Genomic DNA, 25,473 nt, shown 5'->3' on the forward strand with positions numbered 1-25,473 from the left:
CTGCTTTGAGAGAATGATTCAAGAAAACTCCTTGTCCCCCTTTTCCCCTGGAGATTTTTTTTCAAGCCAATCCCAAAGCTTTCATTTCCAAAGCCCTTTCCTTCTTCACTTTTCCTCTGGAGCTTGAAATAAAACATCCCCCTTGAAAAGGCTGGGGAGAGAAGAGGACAGGCAATTAATAATCAAAAAGGGGATGGGGAAGGAGCCTTTTTAAAATAAAGAGATTATGGTTTTATGTTGGTTTTCTTAGTGGAGGTGATCAAAAGGAGTTGGTGAAGGGACCTTGAACTGGGTCCATCACTTTGGTGCTGTGAAGTTGCTGCCGACAGCCCTTTGCTCATCTCTGTGCTGGTGGAGATGAATAATTAGGAGAGGAGCCCCACTTAATTACAATCCCCCTCCTTTATGCAAATGGCACAACTGGCTGGCACGGGGGGGCGGGGTACAGGGGTGAGATGGGGGCATCAGCCTTGGCCAGGCAAGGGGTGTCCCATCCCTGTGCCATGTTTTGGGGTGGTGGTGGGAAGATGGGTGATAGTGGGGGGCCATGTGGGCAAAGCACCTCTCTAACCCTTGCAAAGCATTTGCTTGGCTTTGCACGTGCATAATGTGGAGAAGCTTCTTTCTGGCATTTCTGGGGGGGAGGTGGTGCCGGGGTGGGGACCGTGTGGCTTCTGCCACACCGCATGGCAATGTCTGCGTGCTCTGTTGCAGGCGGCAGCCTCTCCAAGCAGGATTGGACCATCCAGTGGCCTACAACAGAACCAGGGAAGGAGAACAGCCCCGGGTGCCAGTCGGAGCCAGGGCAGTGGGGCAGGACGCACCTCTCGCAGAGCCCCAAGGTCCAACCCAAGTGTGGGCAGCATCACTGCCACGCGGGCTCACCCCATGGACCCATGTACACCCATGTGGACCGGCTGACGGTGGAGGGTCACCCGGGGCTCTGCCCACCCATGGAGTCTGGCCACCGGTCCCTGCCGCCCTCCCCGCGCCAGCGACATGTCGCTCACACCCCTCCGCGTACCCCCAACATTGTGACCACGATGACGCCACCGGGCACGCCGCCGATACGACGGAGGAATAAACTGAAGCCCCCTGGGACGCCCCCGCCTTCATCGCGAAAACTGATCCATCTCATCCCAGGCTTCACCGCGCTGCACCGGAGCAAGTCCCACGAGTTCCAGCTGGGGCATCGCGTGGACGAGGCACACACCCCCAAGTAAGTGGGTGCCCTGTGGTGCCAGTGTTTGGGTGGCGTGATGAACCCCATCCCAGCTCCTTTGGAAAAGTGCTTTGGTCCCTAAATTTTGGGGCTCAGTGTCTTTTTTTTTTTTTTTTGAGCTTTGAGGTAGAAAAGCCCTTTGCAGCTCTAGCAGGCAGCAGGGATGCTGCTGGGATGGTGTCTACTTTGCTCCCCTGGGACCTCATTTTGGGAGCATGGGGTGGGTGGGGAGCACCAAGGGGGTCTAGAGCCGCTGCTAGATGAAGCCCCCGTGTGCCAGACTGTGGCCCCAGTGGCACATGTGGGTTGGACAGTGGGATTTTGCAGCTGTGGCGCAGGGATGCACAACCCAGCTGTAAGAGCTGTGCATGGGTGCGAGTCCGTGCAAGAGCGAGATGGGAAGAATCATCTTTCAGCTGAAATGTGGATATTTTAGATACCATGCTTTATATTCTGGAGACTTCCCCAGTATCTTTTTCATCCCCGCTGGTGTTTGCAGAAGGTTCTTCAGTCTCTGGCCATGCCACGGCTCCTTCCCACTGCTCTTGCTCTGCAGCTCTCATGCCAGCAGAGGCTGCTGCTGTGCAGGAAAAGGGCTCCCTGGCACCCACATGCTCCCTCTCCATCTCCTTTGGGCCCTTTTGGTGGCCGTGCTCAGAAAGCCCTTCTGCTGCCTCGGCATGGGGTGGCAGAGGGGACTGGTGGCCACCTCGGGGCATCATCTCCTCTCCCCAAGGATGCGTCGGGATGGAGCACTGCTGGTCCCTTCTAGCCTTCCAAAACAGGAGCCCCAGGACAAACTGCACTGCTTATCCTCAAATTTGGGATTCTGAGAAAATAAGGCCATGCCAGCAGCCGGGGCAGATTCCCCTGAGGGATGTGATGGGAGCAGGGGAAAGCCCAGTGTACCCTGGCGTGGTGGCAGCAGGCTGCCAGCAGACCCTCCTGCCTGGCCCTGGAGGCAGCTGTGATGCTCAGGCAGCTCTGGCTGGGGCACGTGAAGGGTTAAAATCCGCTGCCTGCGTGGGGTGCTCCTGGCTGCCAGATCCTCATCTCCCCCTGTTCAGGCAGGGGCAGACCGGAGGGGGTTTGGGGCGGCAGATGTATCTGGTGGCTGCAGCGTTGTGGTGTCACTTGTTTCCTCATCGTGTCCCCAAGGCTGCGACAGCTGCCAGGCTGCGGTCATTACACGAAATGAAGGCGGTCGTCCTTCTCCCCTGGGCTGGGACCTTTCAGTCTCCAAAGGCTTATAGCTTTTGGAAATTAATTTATTTCAGCTGGACAATGTCTCCTGTAAGGCCACCCTCCCCCTCATGCTTAGGAACCAGAAAGTCATATTTACTTTGGTCCGTCCCCAGCGAACATCACCACGTTTGCTGGAGCAAAGCCTTAGCAAGCAGCCTGTCTTCTCTCGTACTTTTATTTGTGTTTCAGCATCTGATCCAAGCTCTACCCTTCTCTAACACAGTGGGTCTCACTGGGAGCAGTGTCTTGGGTTCCCCCAAGCCATTTGATCCCCACCGTGGTCAAACGTGATCACACCCCAGGTCACGCTGACATGGATCTGGGGCGAGGTTTGGACATGGGTGTCTGGACCTTATTCCAGCAAACCTTTTGGCCAGTGATTCCCTGAGCCAGCCAGGGACAGGATGCCTTGACTTTCCTGCAAGGGGAAGGAGCAGGGCAGGGCATGGAGAAGGAAATCGTAAACAGCTTTGCATGAACATGGTCACGTCCCCTCTTCCTTCATCTGTCTCTGTTTTCCTTCAGTCCCTGTCCAAATGCGTCCCGTTTGTCCAGTATCTCTGGTGCTCCCCTTCCTGGCGGTGCTGGGGCCCCTTAGGTGATGCAAATTTAATTCATGGTTAGTGAATTAATAGAGGAAAGAGAGAGCCAATATTAACAGGGCTCCCTTGTGCTAGAGTCCTACTGGGGGTGCATCGTGTCAATGTGGAAGGACCCAGACTCCTGAAAGCCGCTTGGAGAACTGGGGAGGTTAATTTTCTCTAATGGCACTTAATGATTTTTCAGGAGGCAACCACTAAATCCTGCTTGCTAATCCCATTAGTGTTTCAGTAATTAGTGCATTAAAGAGGCAGCTTCTTCTTTTTTTTCCCCTTTTCTCTAGCAGAGGCGTACTGAAGTTTTAGCTGTTTATTAGCCTGAATGTGGTGGCTAATGCTTTGCCTGGCACAGAGAAAAAGTGGCTTTTTGGGGTTGTTCTCAGCTAATTCTTAATTTATGGCAGTGTCCATGCAATGCACGTGTATTGTCGGGTAGGGTTTCTTTTAGTGTCATAACTTCGGTGGTGTCCGAGTCCTCTGTGCTCTCTGCAGGAGGGAGGTTTCCTCCTGCACTCAAACACAAAATGGAGCTCATCCCTGAAAAATTATTTCAAGCCTTCTCTGATCAACCCCTTCTGGTTTTAGCTGTGCCAGTGGGCTCTTGGTTTGTTTTGGATCATGGCTTCCTGTTCCCTGTATTGTGTCCTAGCATGGAAGGAGGTGCTAGATCTGTAGAGCTGATAGTCTGGGGACACTGTTGGGGACGCCAAGTGCTGGGTGGGATCTCCTGGAGTGATTTTGTGTCTAGGTTTATCCCCATACTGTCTCTTTGCAGACTGCTTTCTGGTGGGACCCATCTGAAACCCTTCCAAGAGGGAGGGAGGCTTGTGACCCTCAGGCTGATTTATCTCCTCACCTGGTGTGCCCCATCTCAGGATGGGGTGAAATGGGCTCTGGGGAGCCAGGAATGCCCTTGGCAAAAGCAAAAAGCTGTCTCCCAATTAGCTGTGTGTCAGTATTAATGGAGAGCAGCTGCTGGGATGCTCTGGGGCTGCCCCCACAGATTTTTCCATCTCCGTGCAGGCACACAAGTAAACCAGCACCATATATCTGGGAGAGCAGTAGCAGCAACCAGGTCCCCTCTGGAGCAAGGCCACTATGTACCACTTGACTCTTGATGACAGCTCATAAGTTTGCTTGTGTTTTGTGTTTTGGAGCTTATTTCTAGGGTTTAATCCACTGTTTTTGTTTGCTGAAATCTTCTGAAGAGGGGGTTAATTTTTTTGAGCTTACAGCCTCAGACTTTCCTGCACAGAACCTCCAGCTGTTGACCGTAACTCTGGGGTATGGAACATTACTCCTAAAAAGATCCCCTGGCTTCCATAAATCCATAATCCATAAACATCTCCTGAATGGTCTTGAAACGGAAACAAAACATTTAGAGTGGCTGATAATATAATGCCCATTTAATACCTCATGAATTCCATGGGCCATTTAAATCTTTCATGGATAGTTAATGATTATTCATCAGCAAGAAGTCAGAAAAAAAAAAAAACAAATTCTGAATGGAAGGTCTTAAAAATACATTAGTTGGGGAACAAAAGCCAAGCTAGTTAAGAGCTAGCTCAAAAGTGTGTGTTAACCCTTGTAAGGGTGTGTATAAAATAGCCCTCTGGAGGCAAGATCTGCCCTGGGGCATCCTGCCCCAAAGTGATGGTTGAGTGGTCTTCATCCTTAGACCTACGCGAAAGGTAAGTGAGCCCAAAACCTTATCTGCTTCCCAGTTGTGGTTCCTTTTGCCACTCTGGTGTCTGGCCAAATTAATGAACTCCATGGCCTTCAAAGAATAGCCCCTGGCAAGCAGCTGAGAAGGGAGGATCAGATGGTGAATTAAAGCAGCGTGACCTGACACAGCTGAGCCCCGGAGGAAATGCTGAACTCTCCTGAGAGCTAAAGTGAAGCAGCTGCTGGAGAGGACATGTAGTTTTTGTGCTGTACCTAGGTCAGGTTTGGGCTGGGAGGAGGCTCCTCCAGCTCAAGGCAGCTTTATTTTAGGTAACTTTTCAATGAAGTCTCCTTATCCTGTATCGTTGCAATTGGATTCAAGGCATGGATGCAGATAGGGTTAGGTGTTCTGGTGGAAAGGGCTGTTTATCCAAAGCCTTATGATGGTCATCTTCCTTGCCTGTAGCCTTGTTGACGCTGAGGTTGTTTTTTGGTACTGTTTTTCAAAATCAGGATGAGGATATCCTGGATGGATGAAGTCAGATGTGAAGTTCACATCTGATCTGGTGATAGAGCAGGTACCCATTTTCTTCTCTTCCTTTTCCCTTGTATTATTTCCAACTCTGAACCAACTGTAACTTGATACTTTCTCTGTTGTGGGGTTGTTTTTTTCCACCTCACGTAACAGAGAAACTCCTGAGAACATGGTATCTCCTGCAGCACTTGGCCAAGTCTAGTGTAGGATCCTGCTTGGGGCATCTAGGCAGAGAGGTGAAAGACTAAGTCATACACTTGCAGAAACCTAGGACCAGAGGTCTTCTCCACCACCCCTACCACACCAAGCAGCCTACAGTTAGACTGTCCCTCAGAGTTAATCATCAACACTGGTCTTAAATGCTACTGAGTGACAGGTCATTTATTCTGCTGCTCTGCAACCTTTATAGTAATGATGTTTTCCCTTGTATCAATTCCAATCAACGCTCCTACCAAGTAGATCAATTATTTGATATTCTGCATGAGCTGGATTTCATAGAGTGGCATCGAGATAGCTCTTGTGCCTGGTGTCTCTCTGACATTTCCCAGGCTTGGAAAGGCAGGTGGGCTCTTGGCTTTGGGAATGAGCAAGAGATTGATGTTTGCAAAGCAGGTGGATGCAGTGGGACACTACCAACATATGCAAATAATCCATATGCAGCATCTTCAGTGTTGTGTTATTCATCCTGTATAGTGTCCGAAAATGTAGAGACCCACCTGGTACTTCTGCAAGGGGGAGAGCACTGAAGTGAGGGAATTTGGAGAGCAAAACGAGCAGCATCTCTCTCTCTGTTTCCAAATAATCTTCCTGATTAATCTCGATGCCTTTGATGGTGAGTCAGGGCTGTAGAGTTTTGCACAGGTCCTGGATTGTCTCCAGCTCTCTCAAAGTATGGTCTGCACACTGCGTCTTGACAGTGATGGGTAGCCTCCATAACAAACTGGCTCTCTGCTGCAATTATCCCACTGCTCTGGGCTGCAGTTCTCCTTAGGTATGTCATTAATGTTAATTACTGCTGTGGTATTCCATCAAGAGGAGCAGGAGCTTTAACATGCTTGGAGGAGAAACTTTTCACCGTGTCCTTTAATGAGAAGTTGATCCTCCTTTCACCACTTTGAAAACGGAGAGTGTGATTATGAATTTAGATAAGGATTAACATCTCAGGGTGGAAGGTGTGTGAGAGGTGGCAGAACTCTTCTGCTGCCAGCACCATTGCCTGATTTGCTGCCTCCACAGTGTCCACATGGGAGGGGAGGGCACAGTGAGGGCAGGTGCTGTGGGCAGTGTTCTGCGGTGGTGACCAGGAGATGGATTGACCACTGTTGGTCATGACAGGAGGACATGCTTGAGCTATTCTCAGTTCTCTCTTCCAGCTGTAGCTATGCAGGAAAGACATGAAGCAGCTCCTCTGTCCTCTTCTTTGTGGCCCAAGAGGTTGGTGAGCGCATTTCATCACCGTCCTGCAAGCCGCCACTGACCCACTGGTGTGGCCAGCCCAGCACCCAAGCAGGTGGTGGCTTGGCCAAGTGGTCCAGTGGCTTCCTTGGCAATAATGAAAAGAAAACCGAGAAGGCAGGGAGAGCAGTCTTCCCAAAAAGCCATGAGACTGCTCTGACTTTTCTCTTTCAATTAAAGAGCTGCCCAAGCACACCATGCATCATCAACCTCAGATCCAGAGGCAGCCTGCAAGCAAACCACAGAGAAAAATTGCCCCACATTTCTTCTGAGATGAAAAGTTTGCAGAGCTGTAGTTAATATAATGAACCTCCACCTCAGGGCTTTCCAGCCATGGGCGCTCCATACTTTTCCCTCCAGTGGTGTAATTTTTTGAGAACTGCCTCCCAGAACAGGTCCGGGTGTGTGCATGGGTGCCTGGGCCATGCAGGTGTTGCTCTTCTCATGTTAATGCAAGTTGTGTAGGCAAGTGCTTGAGTTGATGGCATCTCTTTTCTTAGTTGAATTTTGCAAGCATGGAGATGATGGTGGCTGAGAAATGGGGTCTTATACTGATGGAAAGCTCTGTGGTCTTCAGCCCACTCATTCCTCTCCTATGAGTACAGGCTGAGAGAGCTGGGGTTGTTCAGCCTGGAGAAGAGAAGGCTCCAGGGAGACCTTATTGTGGCCTTTCAGTACTTAAAGGGGGCTTATAAGAAAGATGGAGACAGACCTTTTAGTAGGGCCTGTAGCGATAGGACAAGGGGTAATGGTTTTAAACTAAAAGAGGGTAGATCAGACTAGATATGAGGAAGAAATTTTTTATGATGAGCGTGGTGAAACACTGGAGCAGGTTGTCCAGAGAGGTGGTAGATGCCCCATCTCTGGAACCATTCAAGGTCAGGTTGGATGGGGCTCTGAGCAACCTGATCTAGTTGAAGCTGTCCCTGCTCATTGCAGGGGGGTTGGACTAGATGACCTTTAAAGGTCTCTTCCAACCCAAAACATTCTATGATTCTGTGATTTGGTGGGGGAAAAAAATGCCCGGAGCTGGCCCACCTGGCTGAGGTTGTGTTGTCTAGGGATGGAGAAACCCACTCATCTCTAACTGTCAAACAAGGGACACCCTGGGGCTGAACCAGTGTGGAAATGGCTCCAGCAAAAGGAGACTCAACCTTACCATTGTTGGTTGGCCACAGCTGGTGGTGCTCATCCACTGCCACCCTTGTGTGTCCCTCAAAGAAACTTAACAGTGGAAATGAAGAAAACAGAAAGGGTTTAATGAGAAACAGGACCTGCTTCAGGATCCTGGCAATTAGCTCCTCGAGCTTCTTCCACGCAGCAGCCTGCGTCTGCTCCGAGTGTTGTTCCTGCTGCCCTCCTGCAACACCGTCTTGCCAGTGTATGAGTCCCAGGGGGGGAAAAAAACCTGTTTGGCTCGAGCTCCCTTCAAAGAGTTTCCTAGCTTTATAATTTGCAGCCGTAATAAAAAGTTATGCTTTGTGCTATGAAAAGAGAATAATAGATCAGTAAGACTTGAACCTTAAAATTCAGCCATCCAGGGAAGTGGAGACAGGCACTTGGATAAATATTTAACTGTCAAGGCTTTGATATGAAGAACCTGCTTTTCCTCTGGCTGGAGGAGGAGGGGTTTGTTGCCTCTTACGGTAATGAGGAGGATAAATGTAACATCTGGTGGATATTCTCTGTTTTTTTTTTTTTTAATATCAAGCTAGTATTGAGTAGAGCTTGTTCAGATCTGGGTGTATAATGAAGAAATTATATCTGTTCAGACAGATTCAAATAATCCACTGGCTTTACCTGTGTATTTGCCTTGAACCCTGAAAATGCTAAAGCAGTTGGTGCTGTCCCTGCTGCATGGGGAGGGATGCGCGATGCCACTGGGCATGGATGCTATGTTTATTCTCATGCATGAAAGGTGACCTGGTGCCTCCTTTTCTGGCTGTGATGGCTCCAGCCATGGTAGTTTTGGTCCAAGCTCCCCAAGCCTGTTGGTTTGGGGACGCTCGTGCTGCTTGGCCAGGGAAGTTGCCTGTATTCTTGTGGTTTTTTTGGGGATACCTGAAGAGAGGAGTCGGGTTTTGCCAGCCATGTGCCAACACAGGAACCCAACAGGAAGGGAGCAGAACTGGCAGCTCTTCTTGCATTAAAAAATGCAAGAGTAAATTTGTGGAGTTTTCTCCTTTTTTTTTGTCATTGCACATGGATGCAGCTCGCTTGGGCCAGAGGTGACTGCCCAGTGTGGACAGGCAGAGCCTCACAGACTGCCGAGGCGCAGGGGAAGCGTTTTACCTTCTCCTTCCTTTGATTTAATACAGAATATTGTGCAATTAAGCCAGTCAAAAGGCCATAAATCTTCTGGGCTGAATCCTGACCGAGGCTGTGCACTTCATGCCAGCCAGCAGCGATCTTTAATCCTTTGCAGAGAGATAACCGAAATACCGATGAGAGGATTTTTTTTTTTTTTCCACTCTATTTCCCTTCCTTTAAAAGAAACGCTTGCGTTGAAATTGGAGTGTGCTGGAGAGGAGCAAAGTGGTGAATAAAACATAGTCTGGTGCAGTCAGCTGCGGGGTCAACTTGCCCGTTTTGGCTAAATTTTAAATATAAACCTCTTTTATTTTTTTCTTTTACAATAATATTGGCAAATGACAAAAAATGCCTGCAGAACAGATAGTTATTTACCTGATTTCCATCTTTTATTTAAGAAGTGGGTGTGGAGAAGTGGATGCTGCTGGGCAGCAGGGGACCGGTTGGTGTATCTGTTTCGGGATGTTCTTTGGAATGGCTGTGAGTCAGCCATAGCCCTGGGCAAAGCCCTATGCTAGGAGCATTGTGGGGCTGACAGCCCTATGGCCATTGCATCTCCCCTCCCCATAACATATAGGTTCCCCTGTGCTCATCCTCATACACCAACTTCTGCTGGGGAGTGCTCACTTTCCCAGCGCATTGCACTCTTTCAGCCTGTGAATCACCTGGGGCCATCCCAGCTGCTTTGTGCTTTTGCGCAGCAAAGCTCCGTGCATCCTTGCCATGTACCTGTCTGTTGGGCACCCTATAGCATCCATACCATGCTGGCTTGTGCCACAAGCCCCTGTCAATCCTTGCCCTCCTGCTGGGCTTCGATGCACGTAGAGCCTTGTTGGGGCTGAAAGAAGTGACGGGCCCTTTGTCCTGGGTGTCTGCTCGTGTCTTTCACCGCCTGTTGAAACCCTCTATTTTTTTTCCTGAAGCCAGTGATAAGCGTTTGACTGATTCCCCAGAACAGGCGGGGATGAGCCATTCAGTCTGGATTGACACCTAAAGGGATTTGCATTAAGCGCTTCAAACTAGCTGGTCTTTTTTTTTTTTTTCTTTATTTGAAACCGATCATAATATATTTAGCAAATTCTTGCATGAAATTATGTCCCTAATAGTTGACATTTACCTATCTGCACGTGGAATCGCTCCCAGCAAGCAGTGCCAACTTTCCCGAGCACCCGTGTCAGCCTGCGGCAGAAATGAGCCCTGATGCTCCTGCAAACTCTGGTTTCGGGGGCTTTGGGTGGTGGGTGCTGTGTCTGGTGTCCCCAGGGAGATGCGTGGGAAAGGCAAGGATAAAAATGAGGTGTTTTTTGGGCCATGCAGAGGGTTAGGGGATGGAGAGAGGTAATGGAGCAGAGCAGGCTGACAAGGGATGCTGGGGAGGGTCTGCAGGTCCAGGATCAGCTGTGGGGCTTGCACCATGGGAAAGGCTGAGAATTGGTGATCTTGGAAAGGGTTTGGGGAGCTGAGGGCTGCATGGGGCAGGGTCCAGCCCCGTCTCGCCGGTGGGGAGCCTGGCACTCCTGGTGCTTGGTGCTTGTAGAGCCTCCAAAGCTGCCCGGCTTTGCAGCCTCTTGCAGCGGGGATGAGCCTGGGACGAGCATGGAAGGGGGACCTGAGGCTCCCAGAGTGGCAAAAAAAATAGTTGGGATGTTCAGATTTGGGGATTTGCACTAAATCTGGCAGGAGAGGAGCCCTTGTCCCTCCGGTGGCACTTTTCTGCCATCCCTGGGGGTGGCAGGGGCTTGCCGTAGTGACTCCAGGGTGTCTCCTAGATTTTGGGGGGCTTCAAGCCTAGAGATAGACTGCGCATGGTCCTCTTCACTCCCCACAAACCCTTTACAGCCAACATAAAAAGTAACTGGTATATAACTAGCTCTCCACTCCCGCCGCCTGGTGCTTTGCAGCCTCCCCCAGCACAGGCTGGAGTCTCATTTCAGTAGTTGTCCAGCTGTGACTGGAGGAAAATGGTCCTTTCTGGGGGCTGGGAGGTATCGCCACTATCTAAATAGCCCCTTGTCCAGCCACGCGGCTTTGCAGAGCTGTGCTGTGCTTTCCCTTCTGCCACGTTTGCTTCTCTATCAGCATTTCTGTATAATCACCGGGATGTTTTAGGGGGAGAGCTCGCCTTTTCCACACCCCCCACCCTGCCCAGCCAAGCAGCTGAGAACTTGCCAGCTTCTGGAGAGGTCTGAAATGGTGCTTAATGGGAAGATTAATGCAACCAACCGCCCCCCGCCCCCCACCAGCATCAAAGCTAGCCCAGCTTGCATCGTTGCTGGACTTTGCTGGTTCCTTCCGATCTGTCTGGGTTTTGTTTGTCTGAGATCCCCAGCAGCGAGGTCCAGCCTGGCCCTCACCCAGGAGCGGGGCGGGGGCAGGTCTGCTGCTGTCTTGGGGCTTTATCCCTATGGAAAATTCAATTAAGTTGATGTTCTTCCTTGTTTTTTAATAAAATATCCCTTTTTTCATTTCCACTGTCCTAACCAGGTTTGGGAGCTCCGCAGGGGAGTGATGCCTGGTGAGGGGCACAGAGGAGGGGGCTTCTCCTGCCCCCAGGGTGTGGAGTCCGGGGGCTCTGGGCTCTTTGGGGGGTTTAGGCTGACCACAATGCATTTCCAGCACACGCTTTTCCCCCATCATGCCATGCTGACTTGGGTAAATGCGCGAAAATGGAAATGTTGGCCACAGATGGGTGAAACTGCTCCTGGGAATTGGAACTTGAGGCCAGCAGTGGTTAGGAGGTATAGCCTCCTCTGCCCGGGGGATTTACACCTTTATCTCCACTTACTGCCTGAAAAGCAAGAGACCTTTCACCCCTGGAGCAGAAAAAGCCTAATTTAGGAGCAGCCTAGTGCTCATGGAGGAGGAAAGGTTTTTGCAGCAGGGCCAGGCTGGCGCAGCCCTGGCTGTGTGTATCCCAAAGGGTGGTGGCTGCATTCTGCACCAGGCTGGCACAATCACCAGCTAGAGCACATCCCTCTAAGAGCCCAGAGTCCTTTGAGTTTTACTGAGTGTCCTGTTGGTAGGTTATGGGGAGGGGGCTGTGGCATATCGTCCCTGTCCTGGTGCTCCTTCTGTGAGCTGAGATGAGCACGGGTGGCGCAGGAGCATGAGGTGGTCTGAACGGTTGGACTCAGTGATCTTATGGGTCATTTCCAACCTAAATAATTCTGTGATTTTATGAAGTAACATTCCCAAAAATGCCTCCCTCAGAGCCCTCTCCAAAGCCCTTGGGAAGGACACTGTGATGGGTGAGGATATGCTTTCCATGGGGATGGTTATTGCCCTGTGGCCATGGCTGGTCTGGGGGAGCGCTGCCTATGTAAGACCAAAAGGAACCATCCCAGTTTCAGTCTGGTATGCTGCAATGCAAATGGGTGGATGTAGGAGGCTGGTGAGGAGTGGGCTGTGACCCCCCAGCCATGGCAGCAAATCCCTTATGTGGTGCCCATGGCTGGCCTCATCCTGCACCCCTGCTCCAAAGCCCATGCATCAAGGGTGGTATTTGACCATTTGACCCTCTTTTTGCACAAGCAGCCCCAAACGGGGCTTGCTTTGCACAGCAGGGAGGGGTTTGCTCTGTGCCCCACTGGCACCCTGGGTGCCTTGTCCCCAGATTAGTGGTCGTGGCCTCAGGGCTGGTTTGGAGTGGCCAAGAGGAGTTTGCAGAGAACAGAGGAACCACGTTACCTCTTGGGATGTCTTGGCAGCTCGTTGTTTGTGCCCTCTGCCACTTGCAGAACTCGTCCTCCTCCAGCTTTTGAAGTATTTACCGCTGCCTTTGCTAGAGGATGGGGTGGGGGTTTGCTCCCCCAGGTGCACCACCCGACTGTGCATGGTGCTGGGACACCTGCTGCCAGTTGGGGGCAAAACCAGGGGGAAGGCAGCAAGGGGACAGCCGTGTCCTCTGCAACCCAGCCACATGCTCGCCCTGGCCCTGCAGCTCCTCCCAGGCTCCCCATGTGGGCTCTGTGTCTGTATCTCTGTATCCTGCCCCAGTCCCAGTGCTGCCCTCCGAGGGGCAAGCTGCCATCTTGGCCTGTTCAAGCAGGACTTAAAGCCTGGGAGGGCACTGAGCTCTTGTGCGCACCCAGGGACATGAAGGTGCAGGTTTGCTCTCAGTCCCCCAGCACCCCAGGGACACTTCAGGGGTCCCTATCAGCTGGGACACTGCTGTCCCCAATGTTGGGGTGCTTGCAGCAAGATACCCTGTCCCTGTGACTCCCCCTGCAGCAGGGGACTTGCCAGGGGTGAGGATGCTCCTGCTGCAGCATCCTGCTGCTCTTCTTGGTGGCAGGGGGGCTTCGGTCCCGGCTCCCCCTCTTTCGGGACAGGGAAAGGGGTCAAGGCCACAGCGAGACAGGCAGCCAACCCTTGCCAGTCACCCAGTTGGATCATGGTGTTTGTGTGTATTTATTTATTTATTTATTTATTTATTTATTTTTTCTGAAGAAACTGGGAGAGAGAAAAATCTCTCTCTGTCCAAAATCACTCATCCTTTCTAATAATGAGAGCTGTCACCAGCCCTGCTTGGCGAGGAAATGATGCTCACGGTAAATATTTGGTCTGGAACTGATTTATGGTTGGAAAAAAATGAGATTAGTGGCTAATCACTGCGTTGCAGGAAGTGCTTTGGGCTGAGTGCCGTGGCTGAGCTTGTGGGGAGCTGGGGCCATGCCCATGCCGGGGGAAGCTGTGCCGGGGGCTTCGGCGGAGAACTTGTAGTTGTGCTGCTGGGTTGGGTTGGGATCAAGCAACAACAATGGAGGGGCTGGACAAGCTCTGGGGGACACCAGGCTGCTTCTTGCCTTGGTGCTTTGCAGATTTGCTTTAAGGAGGGTTTAGGGTCAGGGGCAGCTCAGGTCCCCTGGCAGGGCATCGCCTGCAGGGCTGCCGGTGCATCAGACCCCCATGGGCTCCAAGCCAGGAGGGTTGTGCTGCTGGCCCTGGCTGGAGGCAATCACCCGCCCCATCCTCGAGCCCAGCACACCCAAAGAAGCCATTACAGCCACCCTTAAGGCAGCAGCAGCTTTTCCTGTGCGAGGAAACAATTAGCTTATTAGAGGGTAGTTTAATTTTCTTCTGCTAAAGTGGGCTGGCAAGTGCAGCACTGTCATTTCCTATTGACTGGCAGGCCCAGATGCCCCTGGGCTTTGCTGGGACCTGGGGCAGTGGGAGGTGCGTGGCCCTGGGGAGGATGGCTCGCCTGCGGGCAGGAGCGGGTGTCTGAGCTTGGGTGCATCTCTGGTTGACATTACTGGAGTGATGGCAGCAGAGCAGGACCCGCTGTCTGTGAATAAGTATATAGGTGTTTGCAGGAAAGCAGCTGTTGGACACAAAGAGGAAAGTTTTGAGAGAGTGCAGTGCCTGGGTTTATATTCTCCTGATTTCCGCTGTAACAGGGCTCGCGGCATTGCATGGCACTGCATGGCACTGCACAGCTCTGGTTTGGTTTTGGGGCCAGATGCTCTGGGTTTCCCTCCTGGGCTGCAGCAGGATGGGCTCAGCTGCTGCTGTCTCAGAGGTGCTGCGATTCCCTTGCCTCCGTCTCCGCTCCCCCATTGTTTTTTTGCCTAATTCTAACAATATAACCAGGAACTGAAGGAGCGGCTGAGCCAGCAAGGCTTAGCAATGCTGGAAACCTGCAGCCTGACCCCTGTGAGCTGTCAGTGTCAGTCTGCATTGCAAATCATTCAGGTTTGTGTGCTGCTTTGTGCCCATCTGAGCCACCAAAGCGATGGCCGGTCCTTGTCACAGCACAAGGCAGGTGGAAAAATGGACTGATAAGTGAGGTGTGGGTGTCTTGTAAAACCCTGCTCTACAGCATTTTCTTCCTGATGAACCTTTCCCAGTGCTTAGGGTTGTCTACACCATGGTCCTGTGCCTTGGTGAGCTGTTCCCCAGGTTTCTGTTGGGGTCACTCACAGCGTTAGCCTTGGGTGACATGCTCTGCTGCAGTTCACCCCTCAGTTGTACTCATTTCCCCTGCTTGGGCCCTAAAATGGATGTAGGTGACATTAAATGACATTAAAATTGGAGCAGGTGCCGAGTGCTGCAGAGTGCTGGTGGTCTGGGTGCAGTGCCTTGCTCCCACTGGGAAGGAGCCAGGACCAGCACTGCCATGATGCACAGACAGCAGCATCTCTCAAGCTTAGCAGCACTGCAAGTGCCGAAGTCCATTTTAGGTGCTGTAGAAAGCAGTCCGGATCTGCTCCATAATCCCCCATGCCTCAGTTTCTCCCATTTGAAGCAGAGCTGGTAGTAACGGCCCGTGTTTTGGGATGTGGGTGAGCTCTGTGTGATGGCTGCCTCGAAGACCAAGCCCTTACCCCATGCTGGCAGCCTCTGAGCTGGTATAAAGAGGAGCCATGATGGGCACAGCAGCACATCCAGCCCTCCTGGCCCCAAATAGGACAAGGCAGTTACCTGGGGTCTTGCGTGAAGATGTTCAAGGACTTGGGCATTACTTCAAGCACGCCTTTTAACCATCAGCGAGGTCCATGCAGGCAGGTTTGTGTTGGAAATCTCGTGGATTGGGGCACTGAGGGGTGATGCAGCCCTGCGGAGGGCTGGTGGGCAGCGGGTGGTTTTAGGGTTGCGATAAGGCCAGCAAGGCTGGGGGTGACAGGGCTTTTGGCCCAACTGATCCTTTTCAGCCAGGTTTTGCAGGAGGAAGAGCTCTCGATTGCAATGTGTTCCTTAATGAAAATTGCCTTTTTTTTTTGATGATGGAGAGGGATTGAAAGTTCTTGTAGGATCCAGTTATCACATAAGCTCACGGAGTGGCGCAGCATCTTCCTGGCGAACAGCCATCCTATGGGTGCCACCAGTCCCTTGGTGCATTGCTCCCTCCTCCCCTCCTGTGAGCAAATCCCCCCCTGATTTCTTGCCCTTCACTTTTCTCTCCTTTTTCCTCCTCCTTCTTCCTTCCAGAGTCAAGAAGAAGAACAAGCCCTTGAACCTCAAGATCCACAACAGCGTGGGAAGCTGCGAGAACATCCCTGCGCAGCGCTCCCCACTCCTCTCTGAGCGCTCCCTGCGCTCCTTCTTCGTGGGGTACCCACCTTTCCTCCCCTCCACCCCTCCTGTCCACACTGAAGCCACCTTCTCAGCAAGTAAGTGGCCCCCTCAGGTCCCCCTTCCATAGGGTGGGTGATGGTTGATGCCAAGCAGAGGATGTGACCGTGGGAAACTCGGGGTGTCCGCCTGTGCACCGATGGTCTGGAGGACATTGGTCAAGTGTTGCGCAGTGAGCACAGCCCTCGTGCAGGTGCCTCGCATCAGTTTAGAGATATATGGGTGCTTCTGGGCAAATACAAGCCTGGAAACTTGATTATATATGTCTGTATATATACAAAACCACCGTCATATTGAATATTGATTTATGTGAAAACATATGCTCCCCTATCGCAATAACATGGGTGCAGGAGGGTGGCTACTGTCATTTGGAAAAGCCATGAGCCTTTCTGTGCTGTCTGGGTTGGTGCCACTGGCTGGCTGTCACTTGAGAGTGATTTTTCCAAGGACTCCTTTGTAAATCCAGCCGTGGTTTTACCTTCGTGCAAGGAGGCTGCTTTTCAGACCTCTCCTGCTTGCAGGGTTTTGAGCCAACGTGGACTCTCGGGTGAAGCTGGCCCTGATGCAGACAGGTCTGGTGGAAACGCCACAGAGCTTGATCCCGGCAGTCAGCCCTGATCCTGCCTGCGGGTCTGCCCAGGATGGTTTGCCCTCTTCCATGAGATGCTGGTGGTGGGACTCAGTGGGTGGGTTTGGGTTGACAAGATCATCCAGGGCGTTGCTTCTGGCCAGGGAGAAACAGCCTGACCCTTATTTCCTGGTCTCGGACCGGTGGCCCAATTAATTCTGCAAGAACTGAAGCTTTTACAAGCCAGGCGTGGCTCTCAGCCTAAACAAAACCCTCCCAGAAAATGCGTGGCAGCTGCTGGGTGTGATTTGCATGCCGAGAGTGGTTGTGGGGAGGGCGAGCTCCCCTTGCCTCTTGTTGCTCAGCTAAAAACTTCCTCCAACTCAGTATTGAGGGTGGTTTTCTGCCATGTTCCCCTCCCCAGACTTTTTCCTTGTTTGCTTTTCCAAAATGTGGTCTTTCTGGCTCATTTTGGGCTCTTCCAGTTGTTCTTACTGCTCAGCTCTTGGCTGAAGAAGGGGTTTACAGGCAACACCCCTCCCAGCCCATGCAGCCCCCCCAAGCACTGGCAGGTTTTTCTCCTTGACGTACTTCTTACCAGGGTGGGAAGCAGCACTGGGACAGCTTCACTGGCTGCCCTGAGCACATGTTTGCAGGTGCTGGGTGCCGGTGTGATGGGGCAGCTCCTTCGCGCTGCTTGCATCCCCACAGTCATGACTCTCCCAGCCCTCTGCAAGGCAAAAACCTTGTGGTTTTTTTCTTTCTTTTTTTTTTTTTTTTTTATGCCAGTCAGCTGCTGCTTGGGATCACTGAAGAATCATCAAGCCATTTCTGGCATCCTTTTGCTCCCCTTTCTTTGGCTTTGGGGACAGTGCAACCTGGCAGGAGCTCTGTAGGCAGGGAATGTTATTTCTAGAGATGTCCAACTACCTGAATCTCACTGGCACAGCCAGCAGATTTGCCTGGAGCAAGGGGTATTTTTGCACTGCTATTTCCCCTGCGGCATCGGCTGAGTCCAACTTGCAGCCCAGAACGATGGGGACTAGCAGACCAGAAACCAAGAAATAAAACCCATTCTCAGCAAACCCCCGCTGTGTCTTCTTGCATTAGGTTTCCTCACGCATCAGTGTTGGATTACATCCCATGGTGTGATAACCTGATGTAATGTGGCATCGCAGGAACGTGATGCAATGAGAAGTGATGGGCTATCAAGTGACTAACGCTGCTGGAGAGGTGTCTCTTCTCATTTTCCTCGGCCCTCCAACTTTCTTGGCTGCTGTGAATGTTTGTTTTCTGGGCTAGATGTGAGCCGTGGAGAGAGGGGCTTGGTTGCATGAGCCGGTTGATCCCTGTTGAGAGGTTTTAGCATCAGCAAAACCATTTGGTCCTTGCAGGATCAGCATCCATGTACTCAGCAACCCTCAATCCTAGGGACCTGCAGGGAAAATTTGATGCAAGGCAAAAAAATCCCACTAGATTGTAGTTTTTCCAGCTCTCTTGTGTTTCTATATTGTTTCTGTACTGGTGGCCTTGTCCTCGAGCTGTATCCTGAGTTTCTCTCTGCTTCCCCATTTGCTTTCCAGTTTGCGACCCTGTGGGAAGAGCAGCTGTATCCTGCACGTAGCAGCCAGGGGCTGAGCATGGCCCTGCGGGGAGAGAGAGATGGGGTTTAATGGAGCTTGATGCCAGGGTTCATTACGTTGTGGGGAGAAGATGAGTTATGCCAAACGGTGCAGAGGCGTGTTTATTTGTGGGGAGGAGTAGATATCGCTGCAGCTTTCCCCATCCACAGTGTTGCTGTTAGGGGACCTGGGTGGCTTCCCCCAGGTCTGGCATGTGGTACTTCATGTGTCCTCAGGTCCCCTGCTCTCATCTTGCTGCTGTTCTCGCTGGTCCAAAGTACCAGGACTTGTAAGTCCTATGAGAAGCGCTGGTCATGGTTTGGGAGTCGCACCTCGCCCTATCTCCTGGGGTGCCACTATTTCTCATTGCCTTTTAAGTGCAATGGGTTTCCCATGTGCTACTGGATGAGCTCCGTGGGGCTCACCACGGGTGTGAGCCAGTGCCTCATGCTCACCCCACATCCCAAGGACCTCCCTGTTCCCATCCTCATCCTTGAGGCACAGATGTGGTTTGGCAGCCAAGTTCTCCACAATATCTCATCCCTATGACCATGGGTACCTAAGCTTTTAAAAAGGAAAATGCCTCTTTCCTTTTTCTCTTGTGGGATCAGCATGACAGCACCTGGTATGCTCTGGATTGATGTGGAATTACTTCCCTAAGCACTGAAACAAAAAAAATGTTGTTGTTGGATTGAGATGCGGGAGAGGAGCCTGGTGAGCCCTTGGTGAGACCCCTCTCTCCCTGGCTGTCTCAATGATCTCTTTTCAACAGCTAGCGCATCTTGCTGCTTGTGGCAGGAGCATGCTCCCATCTGTGTCATCTCTGGTCCTGATCGGATGCAGGTTTTGATGCTTCTCTCTTATTTTTAACAGCCGATTTGCCCTGATGGGAACAGATTTTCACAGACATGAGGCAACAGCTCAAGGACTGGCAGTGAGCTGCAGAAGGAGCCTCTTTCTTCTGCAGCACAAATCTTGCTGGAGGGGCAAAGTCCCCTTCATGCAGGGTCAAGGTCCCCATGAATTTTGGTTTTGAATTGAAATTTTTCCTTAGCAGCCCTTGGAGGGGAAGCAGAAGTGGGGAAGTAAGACTTTTGGGGTGCCCTTGAACTCTAACTTGCCCCTGAAATAGCCCAGCCCTATGGCTGAGGGACAGAAGATGGTTTGTCTGGCTTCATCCAGGACCCTCTCTTGGTGCATCTGGTCACTCCTGGTGAACAAGTGACCATCAGAGACCTGTTGTTACTTTGAAATAGGATTTAGGACTCAACACCCTAAGACTTGGCTACAAGCACCCAGAAATCAGGTTGGATCTTCTTTTTATTGTAAAGGCTTATGTCTAGCAGGTCATGTTTGTGTCTCCGTTACCTGGGTGTCCTGAAGGCAGCTGGCATTGCTCCCAGGCTGTGCCCTCTGCCTGTCCTCTCCCTGCTGCAAGGCCAGCCAGAGCACTGTCACTGTGTGCATCCAGATCAGGTCACCTGCTCAGTGGTCTTCAGGATGGGCCAACAATGTCATTTCCATCCTGGACTATTTAAAAAAAAAAGGGGGTGGAAGGAAGGACAGAAAAGGCTGCGTGTGACTTTACTGTGCTACAACAAAAAAAATGAGCACCTTGGGCACGTAGCTGTGCGGGGAACGTCCTTGCTGCTGCCGTTCCTCCAGCTGGTGTCCAACCCTGCAGAAGGAAAGGAGCAGCCCGCGCAACCCAACCCAAGACCTTGTGTGTACCAGGAGAGAGAAACCCATCGTCTGTCCCCAGCAGCCCACAAACTGAAGCTGTGTGTGAGGTCTCTTCATGCAGGGATGCTGCTGAACACCTTCCCACAGTGCACAGCAGAGAAGATCTTTCTGTGACCTGGGAGCAAGACAAGAGCCATGGAGCATCCCCTGGTATGTGGAGTTATGAGCAGTGACCCCTCAAAGCCTTTGTGTTGTCCCTGGAGACCTGACTGTGGCTGTTTAAATGCGGTCTCCAGTGATGCCCATCTCCCCTTTCCTTGGCTCCCAGCTGGGTGCATCAGCCCAGTCCTGTATGTCCGCTCCGTTGCATCCACAGTTGCCTTTGGTGCTGCTCTGGCTGTGTCCCTAGTGGGTCACTTCTCCTGGATCCCAGTTATGGCTTTTCCTCTTGGCTTTGTGACCAAGGACTTTGCAGTTTATGGTGCTGACCTTCTGCCCCAGGAAGCAGCCTGGCTGTTCCTACCTGGGGCTTGGGTGGACAAGCAGCGATGGCCAAGCAAGCAGCAAGTGCTGAGATGACACCAGAGCTCTTTGTGCTTCCTCAGCCCCTGATCATCTGTGAAAGAGCCCTCTGAGGGGCTGGCATTGGGTAGGTGTGGCTGGTGGAGGGGGATTCAATATAATGTCCAGTGGATCAAGCCCTGTGTTGGGAATCCAGGAGTCCTAAATCCAGCCTTTCTGCTGGAAAGGACCAGGCAGGACCCAAGAGCATGATGCTGGCATCGAAGGTGCTGTGGGACACGTGCAAGCAGTCAGTGCCATTCAGACCATGGCCCTTCTCTGCAAGCATCCCGTCCCTGATGCTGGGGGTGGTTTTGTGGGAAGAGACTTCTCCTTAACACCGTCCCAGCCCAAACCACCTCCAGCAGGGGACTTCCCAAGTGGGACATAATTTCTTTGTGACCATCAGTGGTTTTCTCCTCCCTGAACCTGCCCTGCTGTCAGTACAAGCCGTGGTACAAGCACTCCACAGCGATGTTGGCAGCCTGGCTGGGAGCTTCCTGCAGCCCACATCTGGCCACAGCTGGCAGCCTCACCATTGGGCCGCTCCAGCCAGCAGTGAGGCACCAGAGGGTTTCCTACACCAGCAGTGCTGTGCAGAGCCGAAGAATGCAGCTTTGTCTGGGTAAGCCCAATTGACCCCGCAAGACTCTGAATTGGGGGGAAAAAAATCACAATGCGAGTATTTAAGCCAGTGAAGAGACTGAACGTGACATTTTGGCTGTATAAATAGGATTGTCAGGCTGCAAAGAGAAACTGCCAGGATTATAAAGTGATTCTGTTTTCTTACTAGAGAGATGCTATAAGAATAGCTCTGCCTTGTTTGGCTGCTTTGGATGATCCCCTTGGCAAGGGCTGACGTTTTGTTTCGACCCACTGGATCATCCTTCCACCCGCAGCAGGGACACCACAGGGATGTCGCTGGGTTTGGACCTGGCTGTGATTGCAGAATACTTGCTATGTCCGCCAATGGAAGCAGCAGGTCGATCCCCTTTTTAGCTTGAATCTTGCATGGATTTTGTATTGCAGGGGGAAAGCTGCTGGTGCTGCTGCTCTGAGCATTGTTGCAGCTCCTTTGCTGCTGCAGCTGAGCTCTTCAAGGATCTCTTGGATCCTATTTTGGCCCTAAAACCAGCCAGAGTGAGGACCGAGGTGTCTCATGGAGGGACTTTGCACCCTCAGGTGCACCCTTTTCTGCAGAGCAGCCCGCCAGTGTGCTTGGCTCCTCAGCTGGGGCTATGCAGGCAGTAACCTCTGCCAGTATCCCCCACCACCATCATGATATGGTCCTGGGTTGGAGTTTCTGCCTGTGGGTGGGGTGGTAGAGATATGCCTGATGCTGGACTTGTCATTGTTGTCTTCCCGGTGGTTGTTGAACTGTTTTGGGAGGAGGCTGCACCCTGGTGTCTCCCCATAATCTCCCCAGGGGACTCAACCGCCCTGGGGCCAGAGCTGGGAGTGTTTTGGTGGCTGCCCAGGTTAGATGTGGGTCTGTTGGATGTCTACAGACAAGTGTAAAGTCTTCTGGCCGTTCCTCAGCTTCATGGTGATTCATCCCGGGATGCTTTCCAAGTTCACTTCCATCGATTTTATCCATCCCATTTATAATGCGAACATCACCCGGTGCTGTTTATTGTAGCAGGAGGGGGAGGGCTTGTTTATCAGGCTGTCACCGTGATGGATAACACATTCACACCAGTTCCCTGGGCATCCAGAAAGGTGCCAGGAGATGAATAAGGGGGTTATCATGCCAAAACATGTTCCCCATCGGTGTGGTTCAGCATGGCTGCCAGCCCCAGGTGATGCATTTGGTGAGGGTGCTGGGGCTTGCTGAGGGCATCACTGCCCTCCTGATCTGCCCCCAAGGAGGGTGGAAACCCAAAATAAGTTAAATAGCGGAGCTCTGGCTGCTATTCTCCATGCATAAGATGCCCAGGCATTCCACCTCCTGGCTGGCGAGCAAGGAGGAAACATCCGCACCAGCAGCCGAAAGGTGCCAGGGAGCTGTCCGGATGGCAGCGGAGGTGAGGAGGGCGTCACAGCTGAGGCAGCATCACAGGTCTCTGTCACCTCAGAGGCATGCGGGTGCCACTCAGGGACCAGTGTGGTGGCTGTCACAGCTGCCTGTCACCACTGGGAGCCGGGCGACAGGGCTCTTCTCCTGTGTCGGCTGTCAGAGACGCACCGGAGGCGGCTGTCACCCTCTGCCTGGGCAGTTTTCCCCCTTCCCTGCTCTCCTCCCAGCACATCTGATCCCCATCAAGTGTGGGCTGTTGACTCAAGGATAAGCTGTGCCGTGCAGAGCAGGAGCTGTGACCTTTGCTGGCGTGATGCTGTGGTGAGGGAAAGCATGGAGGTTTTGGGGTGTTCAGGTGGAGGGTGGCATCCCCCAGCCTCAGGTGCCTGGCTGCAGGGTCCATGCCGCTCTGCAAGGACTGATGTACTGGGTGGCATTGGGCAGTGTCATGACATTGGGGAGCCGGGTGATGGGGGAGGCAGCAAAGGGGTGGGTGCTCAGCTGGGGGATCCCCACTGGGCTGCTCAGTGGGTACCAGCTGCATCATTCCCTGGGAAATTACGCCTGTGCCCATTACCATCTCAGAGGAGGAGAGGGGGGAAAAAAAAGAAATCCTAAAACTACCTTCACACACTTGTGTGAGGGGAATTATGGCTAAAAGAGCTCTGATTTTCAAACCGTAGATGAGGTTGCTGGTGATAAACGTTTAAGCAATGACTGACATGAGGTCAGGAGACATCAATCGTTGCGGGGCAGCTCAGGGTCATTAGCGCAGGTCGGTGAGCTGCCAGCAGCAGAAGGATGGAGGGAGGCGGGCAGCCGGCTGTCACGCTTCAAAGCTCATGAGGGTCAACTTGTGCCATTGGGGCAGCTGCAGCACCTCTGGTGTGGCACTTCTCCATCGCCGGCTCCCTATGACAAAGCCCACCATCCCCTTCCCACTCCCCCAGCAGCGAGACACACTCCTGTGGCCACGAGGGTTTTTTTTCTTGCAATTACCTGTAATTGTGGCAATTTTGTGTTTTTTATGAGAATATTCATCCTGTGCTGGGGGGATGCTGCTGCATCTCCACCTTCCCTTTGGGCATCACACTGATTTAATGTTGCATGGGGAGAAACAGCTTTTCCTCCAGGCGAGCAACTCATATGCACAGCTTAAAGGAGAGAATCACTAATTAGCTTCAAAGCCCCCCAAACCATTGGGGCTGTTCCTTGCAGCAGTGGGGTGCCTTCCCCTGCCCTCCTGCCCTGCTTTGCTTGTTTTCCCTCCTGCAAGCGGCAGGTCTATTGTTAAATGTCGCGATCCTTCATGTATCGCTCCCTCTAATGAACATAATTAGCTGTGAATCACGTAGATCTCATTTTTGTTGGGAGGTTAAAATCCCTGATACACTTTAATACATTGTTGCAGTGAGCACATTTAGAAAGTAATTAAAAGTCTCAGCCGTCTTTGTCTATGTCCCCTCTCCCCCTCCCCGGGACGGCAGGATTTAATTGAGGCCAGCTGAAAGTTAGTGGAAATAAATTGTGGCTGATAAAGCGGAGGTTGTAATTTAATTCTGGGAGAGGAGCTGTTCTTGCCTGTGTGTCTAGTTCATCAAGGACTGGTGTTGAGGCAGGGGGGAACTTACTTGCGTAGTGTGATTTACTGATGAGAAAATGATGTTTAGGGAGGAATAGTGCTTGTATGTGGAGTGGTCCCACTCTTTAGAGCATCATCTCGGGGGCTTATGGACATACCTGGGAGGTTGCAGATATTGGGTAGTGGGAGGGATGCCAGTCCAGGAGCCTGGGGTGGGTTATCTCAAGGGCTGGTGAGAAGCGTGGGTCAAAAATATTGGCATGGTGCTTGTGTAAAACAGCCAACCTGGGGCTGGGGGCAGCAATAACCTTAATTGACTTTGTAGTCCTTCAAGATCTTAATTGCTGGCTTTGCCCGAGGGGTGATCAGTACTGAGGTGGTGGAGTAAGAGAAGGAGCTGGAGCAGCTGCTGGTGGGAGGTACTGGAGATTGGATGCGTTTTAGGATGCTCCCAAGACTTTTAACAGCGCCTTGCACAGGAAGCGGCATGTAAATGTAACCTTCAGAAAGAGAGCGCAATTAAAACACTCTGCCACCCGCTATATTAAAATGGGATATTAAAGCAAACAGTGGTTCTCCCTGCTCAGAGGGATAATATTGAAAGCGTATTTAGCAAGGGATTTGCTGGCATACTGAGCAAACGGCCAGGCTCGCAGCTGGGGTCTGCTGCTCGGCTCCGTGCCGTAGCTCAGCTTGTGTTGTGCTGGGCCTGGTTGCTTGTGCCCGGGAAACCTCTTGAATCCCTTATTGAAAATCCAGCTTTTGAATCCCTGGCACAGATCCTCTCCCTGGGGCTGAGCATCCCGCACGGAAGGACCTCTGCTGTGGCCGGGGCAGCCGGCAGAAGGAGGGTCTCTGCCCTTGCTGAGGCTGAAGGTGGACGTGGAGTCCAAGCACAGCACCAGCATGGCCGTGCTGTTAATTACCTGCCCGCTCCAGCCGGCACTAATGAACTTATCTCTTTTTTCCTTACCCAGCCAAGGTGCTGTTACCCTTTCTCTCTCCTTTTCCCTTAGAAGGAGAGTGCCAAGGCTGCTTTTTACTTTGCTCTTCTATTTGAATATGAGTTAAATTGCCTTCCAAGCAGCTGACACTTGGCTCTTTGTTCAGCCACAACCGCAAGACATGATGTCTTATTAATAATGATGCAGTTGCCGTTTCGGCTTCGTTTTCCCTTTCTTATTTGGACGTCACGATGTGGCTCTGACAGCTTTGCAATACTGCTCTTTGTGTAGATGGGTGCACCACCTGCCACCTCTCTCCCTGGCCCAAACTGGGTGCTGGGGACTGTTATGGTGGGACAGGAGATCCTGGTTCCCCGCAGACCCAAGCACA

At 52.0% G+C, this 25,473-nt stretch overlaps 1 protein-coding gene across 1 annotated transcript in view; it reads left to right on the top strand.

Moving 5' to 3' along the window:
- KSR2 (kinase suppressor of ras 2) overlaps window positions 1-25,473 on the top strand; it is an 81,674-nt gene that overhangs the window by 15,392 nt on the left and 40,809 nt on the right. Inside the window, exons 4-5 of the mRNA XM_075718744.1 lie at window positions 715-1,219; window positions 15,962-16,143. Of these exons, the coding sequence (XP_075574859.1) occupies window positions 715-1,219; window positions 15,962-16,143 (687 nt within the window). The remainder of the gene's footprint in view (window positions 1-714; window positions 1,220-15,961; window positions 16,144-25,473) is intronic.

Source organism: Pelecanus crispus, chromosome 11, assembly GCF_030463565.1.
Source record: "Pelecanus crispus isolate bPelCri1 chromosome 11, bPelCri1.pri, whole genome shotgun sequence".
NCBI lineage: Eukaryota > Metazoa > Chordata > Aves > Pelecaniformes > Pelecanidae > Pelecanus > Pelecanus crispus.